This window comes from Meleagris gallopavo, unplaced genomic scaffold (genome assembly GCF_000146605.3).
Source record: "Meleagris gallopavo isolate NT-WF06-2002-E0010 breed Aviagen turkey brand Nicholas breeding stock unplaced genomic scaffold, Turkey_5.1 ChrUn_random_7180001854105, whole genome shotgun sequence".
NCBI lineage: Eukaryota > Metazoa > Chordata > Aves > Galliformes > Phasianidae > Meleagris > Meleagris gallopavo.
Genome location: NW_011120591.1, coordinates 4,351 through 15,648, shown reverse-complemented (window position 1 = coordinate 15,648; position 11,298 = coordinate 4,351). Strand labels below are relative to the sequence as shown.

The 11,298-nt window shown below is 39.8% G+C and overlaps 1 protein-coding gene across 3 annotated transcripts; it reads left to right on the top strand.

Moving 5' to 3' along the window:
* Nucleotides 1-2,556: 2,556 nt before the first annotated feature.
* On the top strand, nt 2,557-9,327 carry ISOC1 (isochorismatase domain containing 1). 3 transcript variants are annotated; one of them, XM_019611039.1, is made up of 5 exons: nt 2,557-2,578; nt 3,868-3,986; nt 4,149-4,352; nt 4,741-4,857; nt 7,865-9,327. In XM_019611039.1, exons 1-5 carry the CDS (start codon nt 2,572-2,574, stop codon nt 8,009-8,011), a joined length of 594 nt encoding a protein of 197 aa, XP_019466584.1. In that variant the 5' UTR covers nt 2,557-2,571; the 3' UTR covers nt 8,012-9,327. The 3 variants fall into 3 exon arrangements, with proteins under 3 accessions (XP_019466584.1, XP_019466585.1, XP_010725052.2); XM_019611040.2 differs by lacking the exon at nt 2,557-2,578 and adding an exon at nt 2,836-2,938; XM_010726750.2 differs by lacking the exon at nt 2,557-2,578 and adding an exon at nt 3,044-3,074.
* The last annotated feature ends 1,971 nt before the right edge of the window (nt 9,328-11,298 follow it).

The following is an 11,298-nucleotide window of genomic DNA, read 5'->3' as shown; positions in this document are numbered from 1 at the left end:
GTGGTAATGTCTCTCCTCACTAAAACACAAAGATAGAGGTAGGAGAAAGTGTGTATTTAAGCGCTTGAAAAATGTATATGCACATTTCTAAGTGTCTTTGGATGCACCTGTTTATCAACTCAAAATTAGTCTTTTTTATGAGAATATGAAAAATCAAGATGTTGCAATTTTCCTATTCCCATTTCAACTAAAATTAAAGGCTTAAATTCTGTACTTAGTTATAGTGCATTAAAACTGAGCCGGTACTAGTCAGTGAATTTTCACTAGTGTTTTATATAATTAATAGAATTATAGAATTGTATGAATTTCAAGGAACTCCTAAAGGTCACCTTGTCCAATCCCTGCAGTGAATGGGAACAACCGATCAGGTTGCTCACAGCTTGATCAGGTTGTCCAGCCTGAGCTTGGGTATCTCCAGGGATGGGGCATTCACCTGTTAGTAGATGTGGTTGCCAAACCACTCTCCCTCATTTGTCAGCAGTTCTGGCTAATCGGGGATATCCCGGAGGACTGGAAACAGGCAAATGTGACGTCCATCTTCAGAAAGGGCTGGAAAGATGATCCTTGTAGCTACAGACCTATCTGTCTCACCTCAGTGCCAGGGAAGGTTATGGAACGGATAATCTCGGGACCCATTGTGGAGCAGTTAAAGGTGAACCAGGGGATCAGGCCCAGTCAGCATGGCCTTACGGATGGTAGAGCCTGTTTGACAAACCTGATTTCATTCTATAACAAGGTGACTTGCTTAGTGGATGAAGGTAAGGTTGTCGATGTGGTTGACTTGGACTCCAGTAAAGCCTTTGACACTGTCCCCCACAACATTCTCATGGAGAAGCTAGTATGGATGGGCATACACTCTGCTGGGTGAAGCACTGGTTGGGTGGCCAGGCCCAAAGAATTGTGGTGAATGGAGTTAAATCCAGGTGGTGGCTGGTCACAAGCAATGTCTTCCAGGGCTCCATACTGGGGCTGCTTCTATTTAACATCTTCAATAACTATCTTGATGAGGAGATTGAGCGCACCCTCAATAAATTTGCAGATGGCACCAAGTTGGGAGAGAGTGTTGATCTGCCATAGGGGAGAAAGGCACCAGAGAGGGACCTGGATAGACTGCATCGAAGGGCGAAGGCAAACTGTAAGAGTTTCAGTAGGGCCAAGTGTTGGTCCTGCATTTTGGTCACAACAACCCTGGGCAACTTTATAGGCTTGGGGAAGAGTGGCTGGTAAGAGCTTGGGCTGGAAGGGACCTTGGTGTATTGATGGACAGTCAGCTGAACATGAGCCAGCAGTGTGCCCAGGTGGCCAAGAAGGCCAGTGGCATCCTGGCTTGTATCAGGAATGGTGTGAGCAGGACTGGGGAAGTCTATCTGGCCCCTGTCCTCAGCACTGGTGAGGCCTGACCTTGAGTACCATGTTCAGTTTTGGCACCTCAGTACAGAAAGGACATTGAGGTGCTGGAGCAGGTCCAAAGAAGGGCAACAAGGCTTGTGAAGTGCTTGTAGAATATGCCCTATGACGAGAGACTGTAGGAACTGGGACTGTTCAGTCTGGGGAAAAGGAGACTGGGGGGAGACCTTATTGCTCTCTTCCAGTATCTGAAAGGTGCTTACAATGAGAGCAGAGCTGGTCTCTTCTCACTGGTGATAGGTGACAGGATGAGGGGAAATGGTCGTAAATTGCACCACGGTAAATTTAGGTTGGAAATCGGGAAAACATTTCTTTACAGAAAGGGTTGTTAAGCACTGGAATAGGCTTCCCAGGGAGGTGGTTGAGCCACCATCCCTGGTTGTGTTTAAAAACCATTTGGATGTGGTACTCAGGGATATGATTTAGCAGAGGGTTGTTAGGGTAGTACGGTTAGGTTGTGGTCGGACTTGATGATCTTGAAGGCCTTTTTCAACCTGAGCAATTCTATGATTCTATGATTCTATGTTGCTGCAGCAGGTGTTACACTGGAAAAGACAGAGAGGCCACATCATATCCTGACCTGGAGAGGGGTGGGAGTCCCTCAAGGAGGAAACCCTGCCAGCTTCCCATGGAGTGTGCTACACATAGCTTCCCTCTGCTGCTGTGAGTGCTGTGACTTCCGAGTGCCTCCACTGCCAAGGCACAACATCAGCACCAAGGCAACTAATGCTCCTGACTCCAGACCTTGCTCATCAGAACTGTGAGCAGGAGCTGGCTGGGTATCACTCTGCCAGGATATGAACAGCGAGTGCCACTTGTTTCAGGAGCAGTGATGCAGTATGGCTGGAGCACTTGCTCTGTGTGTGGGATGTGTTTGATGAGGGCTACATGGTGCCAGTGGGGAAGGGATTGTGGGAGTGCGATGGGCTCTTCACAACAGTGCCAGATGGGAGAAGCAGAGACGGTTGTATCAGCTGTGACTGGAGAGGTTTAGGGCTGGAGGAAAGGAAAAACGAAAAAACACCAGAGCGGGTTGTACAGCAAGGTGGTGCTGCCCTGAATGTGGAGGTTTTCAAGACCTTCGTGGACTAACCCAAAACACAAATCTCACAAGCCTAAGGGATGGATGCACAATGAAGTCCAGGAAGACAAAGCATTGCCAGTATGAAAGGTAACAGTCTTCCAAATGTGCAAGGGCTTCCAGAAGTTGCAATGTCAGTAACCTTTCCAAGATCAGATTTTCCCCTGATTCTGCCTGAGGCCTGCAGGACCAGCTGTGTCTGTGGCAGTTGACGCGTGTGTCTTTATGTAGGATCCAGTAGCAGCTCTTGGTGCGAAAGCCAGCAGCCACCTACATACTGCTCCTCACTTTGTGTGGCTTCCTTCCCCTTGCTAGATCACCATGGGCCTGGCCCTCTGCTCTCTCTATGCCTCATTTATTAGAGCTGAGCACCATGGGGCCTCACCTGTGTCTCTTGTCCTGATTCAGGTGTCTTGTGAGTGCAGGATCCAGACCCTGTGGCAGCCAAAGGTAGGAATAGAGGCTTTGCATGAGTAAAGCATATCCGGCTCCACGGAGTTCTTTCTCCTCAGGACACGGAGATGTTGCAGGATCACATGTTCCTTCTTCATGGCACTGGGGTCAGGCCCCATGGCTCACAGAAAAGGTGCTCTGCAAGGCCTTCATTCCCCTGCTGTGACAAGATGTTCTGCCTGGGTAGTAGTCAAGGCTCCATAGTGTTCTAGGGCACCTGAATCAGGGCCTAGATGCCCTTCAAGAGCACATATCCCCTCTCTGTGGCTTTTAGACCGAGATGCAAGGCTTGCACTGAGGAACAGATAATACAGCCCTTGAAACAGAGGAAAGAGGTTCCCTTGGTGAGACTCTTAGGCTCAAGTTGAGGGGAAGGAAGTTCTCAAAGGCCAAGGCTGGACTAGTGGGGCTTGAGTCAGGGCTTAGAGCGAAGGACCAAGTGTCATGATGCTTGAGTCAGGGAAGAGAGGCTTTGCAGAATCATTGCATGAGGAATGATGGTGACAGAAAGAAAATTAGACTTCAGGACTGAATGTGCAGTCACACTGGCACACTGATCTGTGGAAAGAGGCTCTGCAAGAGCAGAGGACCAAATCACATATTACTTGAGTGATGGGAAAGCTCCACAAAGACCAGTCAGCTAGTCTCAGCATTGCTCGAGTCAATGCACAGAAGCTTCACAAGAGCACGAGGCCAGGTTTTATGGAATGCTGCTCAGGGAAAATGGTTCTTGCAAAGCCATAATGCTTCAGTTACAGCAAATAAAATCTACATCAAGAGTGGGTGGACGCTTTGTGGTGCTCCAAGGCCCATTGGTGCTCTAGGACACCTTGGAGATGCCATGAAAGAAGCTTTCTAGACTTCTTGTTCTGCTGCTTCTTCAAAAACGCTTTCACTAGCATTAAAAACATCATTTTCTTTTTCAGATGACTACTTTAGGCAACCTGACACCATCAAGCACTGTGTTTTTTGCTGTGATATGCAAGAGAGATTCCGTCCTGCCATAAAATACTTTGGTGATATCATCAGCGTAGGTCAACGGCTGGTATGTTGGTTGTTTTCCATTGTAGTAAGTTTTGATGATATATTTAAATTGCTATGTATAGCTAGCTTACAGACTATCCAGTTTCAAATAATAGCCATTTCTTTGCTTTTGTCATTCTTTGATAATTTATTTTTGTCCCTTTCTTCTCCATTCCCCTTACAGCTCCAAGGTGCGCGGCTCTTAGGAATTCCAGTCATTGTAACTGAACAGTATCCCAAAGGCCTTGGCAGCACTGTGCAAGAAATTGATTTAACAGGAGCTAAACTTGTGCTTCCCAAAACAAAATTTTCAATGGTTTTGCCAGAAGTTGAAGCAGCATTAGCAGAGATTCCTGGAGTCCGCAGTGTTGTCCTGTTTGGAGTAGAAGTATGTGCCTTGCCATTCTTTTATTGTTCTATGCCATTATCTCTTGGCCTATGATAGTTGTAGCATTGCTTTCTGTAATTAAAAAAGGTCAATTTATTTTACATAGACCTTATAACTCATATATCCTCTATGAAATGAATTATCCTTGTGCTCTAAGACATTATCTCATGAAATAACAAATGTTTTTAAGCTTAACTTAGTTGGCATTTTAAAAAGCATGTTGTGAAACCCAGATCTCTAGTAATGTAATGCATAGAAAAATACTTATTTGAACCCTAATTAATTATGTGATTTAATTTGGCACCATACTATACAGGTAGTATAGTGCATGATAGTGATTTATTTGTGTCTTTTTTTTTTCTTTTGGCCTTTGTTTCCTCTCTTATAGACTCATGTCTGCATCCAGCAAACAGCACTGGAATTAATTGGCAGGGGTCTGGAAGTTCATATTGTAGCTGATGCCACCTCATCAAGAAGTATGATGGACAGAATGTTTGCTCTTGAGGTAATGTTTCTTAATTAAGGATTTTTATCCCTTCAGCTTCTTTGTTAATTTCTGCATTTGTTATTTTGATGACAAGTATTTTCTCAGGACAGTTGACTGTAATCATATGTAGACTTAAAAAGAGGAAGATGCAGTGATTCTCAGAACAATTCCACAGTAGAAAAAGATTTTTTTTTATTTTTCCACCCTAAATTTTGGTGTAATATGTAGAACCCATTTTGGGATATTGGGATTAGAGAAGTGATCGTTTCATGCGGTATGGGTTTCTCTGTATAACCATTTGCATTTCTTGACATTTTGTTAAGGAATGTTTACAACAGAATAAAAGTACTACAGAGCTTTTGTTTTTGTTGTTCCAAACAGTATTTGTTCTGCTGCTGAAAATCCTTGAAATGCAGTGGAGTATAATAAGTGCTTCTGTTCAAAACTCATTCTTGTCTGTCCCTCCCTCTGTTCTTCTTCATCAGTGCAAATTAAAGGTTAATCTCAAGACTGTGATTATAGTAAAGACTTTCTTCCCCCTTCATGAGGCTTAGTCAAAGATTAAGTAGTTTAACATATATGTTGAGAAAGTGGAGATAAATGTAACAAGATAGTTTAAAAGTAAGTACAACTATGTGGTAGTAAATTAATACAAATGGAACTTCTATGGTGTGCTCTAACTTTCCTACAAGCATCATTGCTAAAGGTCAAAAACTGATACCTACATTAAACATTGCAGGTTTTGCCTTCGGCCTTTATGTTTATTTGGAAATTGAAGCTAGCAGTAACTACTATTTTATACTCTTTTTCTTAGAGTTGAAGAAGAGTTGTAATTTTTCCTGTTTCTCATAAACATGAATTAAGTGGAAGCTTAAATGTCATCTCTCAAATACTTCATAATGACACAGAGTGTAAAAGTGACTGAAATCGTGGAGTTCCTAAATGAATGTTGTATTGTGATGATAGCAGTAGTAGATGAAACAAACAAAACTGACATTGGAATCTGTTTGCCATGATTTATATGTCGTTGTACATTTGTTTATCACTTACACTGTGTTTGCAAACATAGAAATTGGTTCAGTGCAACAGAGATTGAATTACTCAGCAGCTAGCTTTTCCCCTCCCCTCTCCTCCCCTCTCCTCCCCTTCACTCCCCTTCCCTCTTTCTTTTCTCTTTCTTTCCAGTCAAAAAGGCATTGACCATCTCAAAAGCAAAACTGCAAAATTTGCAAAAACTGTAATTCAAGAAAACTGATGCGTATTAAGGAATTTTTTTGTATGGTTTTTCAAAATTTTCTCACAAAGAAAAATGTTTTGCTGTGGACTGTGAAGCACTGTAGTATGATCTGGGGAATCCTTCTCCCTGTCTGTCCCTGCCAACTCTGTGTTCTCTTTGTACTGTAGAACGGGGCTGTGGGCTAGAATAAACAAAATCTGGGCACAGTAAGGAGAGGAGACAAGGAGAAGGAGACACAGACAGGGAGAATGTCAGCGATCCTGACTGACCATGGCTTTGTGCTTCTTTAGAAAGTTGGTAAAAAACCAAAGCATTGAATGAGGTCTTTAGTCTTAATATACAGCTGACAACTGCTAGTCGAAGTCTTTTAATTAGTGAGTCTTAAGTTGTCTTTTCATGAGAACTTGCTAAAATAATTCATCCCAGCTGGTCAAGGTTGTGGCCATTCTTGATCTCTGCCCTGTCTGCTGCTAAAGCCTAGTGTCACTATTTGGTCTTGAATTAAGACAGCTGAGTCTGTTTCTGCTGAATTTCTTTACTCTTTCTCATCTGTTCTAATTTATTCTTTTGGTGTAGATGAACGTATGATTGTTTCTTTTTTCTGGTAAGGCAATGATCTAAGAAAGCATTTCCTTTCCTTGAAGATCAGCCACACTTTACTGGTCCCCTAAATTAGTAATTTTTTTCATCATTGCTTTATAAAGTAAACAACTATACTGCATGATCTAATATACTAATATAAACAACTAAACTGCAGTGATCTGTGTCTTCTCTAGAAAGTTTGGAGCACCTCTTTCATAATTACAGTAGAAACCGGACTGAAGACAATTTTTACCTTTTACCCTCCCTTGGTTAATTCAGGAGCATGTAGGAGCATTAGATTTGATGGGCAGAGTATGACTGAGGGAAAGATGGATCCAGTAGGAGTTTTACTGCCAAAGCATATGTTCTATTGGGAGACTTAAGGCGGGTGGGTAGGTGGGCAGCATTAACTTAAGGATGACTCTGCTGTATAGGCAACAAGCACAGTATTAGAAGTGTAAAAACTTTGCAGTATGTCATATGGCTTGGGCTGCACAAAGAATTGCTCTGTTTAGTACACATAAAAGATCTAGCAGACCTCTTTCAGTTTTGCTTTTAATGCAGCTGTGCTTTTTATTCTGTAGTCTTTCAGAATTAACTTGGCAGTTACTAAGCTGTAATAAGATGTCCATTAAAACCATCTACTACTGTACCAGTATGATGTACATGTTCTGTTGAAAAGCTTTTCTCTGTCTCTGGGGGTTATTAGTATGAGTATGCTGTGTAGCCCAAAGACCAAAATACTAGCATGTAACAAGTCCAGAAAGAAAAATTGTTACAATTATATTTCTTGCTTAATTCTTTTTGCTTGGATTTAGGTATTTTTCCTTTTCCCAATTCTTTTCTCCTAAGCCTTTCAAGTCTGTATGAGTGTTAAGGAAGCTAGTCTGCTCAAGTGCACAAGGGGATGGAGTGTTAATGGAAGAGAGAGTTGGTCTACTACATTTTAAATCTTGGGGAAAAAATCCAGTCTAACTTGGAAGCCTTATCTGTAACCCAGTACAGCATTTTTCCCAAGTTTACCAATGGTCAATTTCCATTTCAGTGTTATAAATGGCGTTGTTAGGAAATACTGGAATTCAGCCAGTGATACCTTTGTTAATAGTAGATAGTTTTAAAAATAACATCTATCTCTTTCACGCAGTGTATGCTCCTTCATGCTTCGAAGATCTTACATTTTTTTTCCTCTGCTCTTTTCTGTTTCAGCGTCTTGCTCGTACTGGAATCATAGTTACTACTAGTGAAGCTATTTTGCTGCAGCTGGTAGCTGATAAAGAGCACCCAAAATTCAAAGAAATCCAAAATCTCATTAAGGCAAGTGCCCCTGAGTCAGGCCTCCTTTCCAAAGTTTAAAGAGTGTGTGGAGGAAGTAAATGTCCTTGTCGTCTTTAAGGATTGTGGAAAGCTCAAACACACATGTACACCTTCTTTCACTGTTTGGCATAAGTGTAAAATTAAAAATTGAAATACTTGTGCTTGCCTTAGCAAAAATTGTCTGGTTATACTTCTGGGTGCCACAATGTTCTGTTCAGTCACAGCTGTCAGAGGGTTAGGGTACCGTAGGACCCTTTGTTGTCAAACTTCAGTACTTAATTTAAGAAAATAAAAATTAAGAGAGGTGCCTGTTATCCTATACACTGATTGTAACAGCTCAAAATAAAGTGCATACTTCTGTGAAACTTCTTGATTGTGCACTTTGTTGAAATATTCTGTGATAATGTTTTAGTTTTGTATTAGTAAAAGATAAATACATGTTGGATAAATGTGTTGTGATATGCTTTAATGTTCTATGTAAATAAAATATTTTAATAGGACATAAGTTAGAAAGGACTAAAATGCCTGGAATACATGTGTGCATTTGTCCATTAGGATAAAATATAAATGCTTTACTTAGTAAACAAGATGCATAGATCAAACAACTTCTGATATTTGATTGCTTTAGGTTGCTGAAGCTTGCACAAAAATTTGTGATTGCCCTGCAATTGAATGCCCAGCACTGTATTATTTATACATATAGAAGTCTGCCATTTAATGAGATCTTTACAAACAACTGACATAAAATCATTAAGATTACCATAAATTTAAGTATTTTGGCAGTGCTAAAGATTTAAAGAACAAAAGTTTTTCAACTTTGAGTACTAACTCTACTATTATATTTAGAAGGTTTTTTGTTTTTGTTTTTTTGTTTTACCATGTCTTAGTTAGATTTAATAATTCCATCTGATCCATTTGACAAACAAAGGTTTGAAACAGACCTCAGCTTCTCTAAGTTTGTTTATTTTTGTAGTCTACAGCTGAGTGGAGATTGAATGGAATTTGATCTGAAAGCATACTTCAGTGAAATATTGTCTGTAACTTACTGATATAAAATATATTTTCTATATCAAACCATTCAACACATGATTGCTCATAAAGGCACTTCTTTCGTGCTCCGGTGGTTTAAACAATATTATAAAAAGTTTACATTGTGACTGAGACATTTATTTTTTTAAAAGAAAAAGGGGATGTTATACTGAGCACTGATCTTTTTGGTAGAAAACTAATTGCAGTATATGTATGGCTTTAAATTGCGTATTTTCCCCACAAGATGGCTCTAAAAGAATTGTTTGAGAGTTGTAACCTTTATATGTTCAAAACAAATAAAACATTAACATTTGCTGTGTCTCTTATGCTTGTGATATTTATTGAAGAGCAAATCCCAAAATGTTTGCTTGCCATAGACCTTGTTCTATTTTGTGCAGCTGTGGAATTTCTATAGATGTCATGGGAATTTTGTGTAAAGATCAAGGATGGATAACGTCTAATAATTCTTGTCTTCTGTGTCTTGTTACAGTGATATTTAGTGCTCCAAAACTTGAGGAATGAACATTATGCTTCAAGTTGGAGGCAGGGAGGGGAGTTAAGTTGAAGAACCATTGTCCTACATCACTGACCTACTTTTTACTTTCTTTTCTGGTATATTAATCATGTTGCCTAGCAGAATGAAGTCCACTTATATAAATCAGCAGCTGTGCACAAAAATGCTATGCATTTCTTATGAATATGATTTTATTGCTTTTATACACTTACATGGTGAACATACCTGGAGTAACTAACATAAGCAAAAATGACCATTTTTAGAACAGTACCCATTTCCTCAGTGCCAAATACAAATTTCTTTTGAAGAAGTAATTGCTTTTGTTTCTAAAAAATTACCATTTTTATGCAAACATAAACTAGAGGCCAAATGTCATGAGTTCCTTTGCCATATGCAATCCTTTTCTAAGTAAGTCATCACAAGATGACACTAGGAAAGAATCTTTAAATTTATATATATATATATATATTTGTATTTACATATCCTTCTGTGGCAAAATATATTTTTTTAGTGTCCTCAATTTGTTGCTTTTTTTTCTCCACAAACTTAAAAAATAAAAATTGCAGATATATATACTGTTATGACATGACACTAGCCTCTTAGAGTTGAATGGGCAGAGTAAGTGAATTCTATTCCATTTGTTAGGTGGTTACATTAATCAACACCACACACATCATTCAAATGAGCTTTTAAGATCATCTATTTAAAAGGAACAGAAAAGTCATTGCCATGTCTCTTCTGTACACTGCATTTATTCAACAGAGAATTTCCTTCTTCATGTGTTATTCGGCTTTTCCTGTTCTCTGACAAGTGGGAGTTCCCATGTGTTAAAACATCAAAACTGAGTTGTGTAAGAAGAGGTCTGTAGGCCTGTCTAACAGAGCTTCTGATACACATCATCTCTGAAGATTAACTGTCAGCTTTTGCTGTGAATTCTAGTTGCAAACTGCATTTGATTTGTGTTGGCATGGAAACTTTGAAAATTAATGTTGAGCTGATTTTATTTTCTACTCCTCTCAGCATAACACCTCCAAGATTTATTCCATTGATATGAAAGGATGAGTTGATTTTTTTCATCATAATAAAATCTTTCAACAAGCTGTGTACTGTTCACAAAATGATAGCTGCATTACTCAGTATAAGTACTGTTTTGTCCAGCCAGGATGAAATAAATTAATAAAATAACCACAAAGAGAATTGCTTAGGGAGTACACTGTGGTTTTGAAGAAGCCTAATTCCTTGCTGCCTAAGTGCCTAGCCGTCCTTTATTTGAAGCCTTCAATGCTGCTACAGCTAAGCAATAGATAGGTTTCCTGATGTAGTTAGCTTCACCAACTCTGCTCTCAGGGAAGCAGAAATATAATCCTTTATCGAGAAGGCTGGTTTGCATGACCTCAGGAAGAGGTCTGCATCTATGCAAATCTGTTAATACAGCTGTTAGCTGTTAATACTCGAATAATTGATGTATAAATTTTATATGAATGTTATAATCTGAGTACGTGGGATAGTTTTTCTCTGCTAAACCCTTATTATAGAATCATTTGAGTTGAAAGGGACTCTTAAAGGTTACCTAGTCCAACTCCCCTGCTAATGCATAGGGAAACCTATAGCTAGATCAGGTTGCTCAGAGCCTGCTCCAGCCTGACCTTGAATATCTCCAGGGATGGGGCATCCACCACATCTCTGGGCAACCTGTTCCAGTGCTTCATACAAAGATGAGTAGTGGGTTTTTAAATTCTTTTTGGGACAGTTTAATTTTGAGTAGAAAGTACTCTGCTGTCTA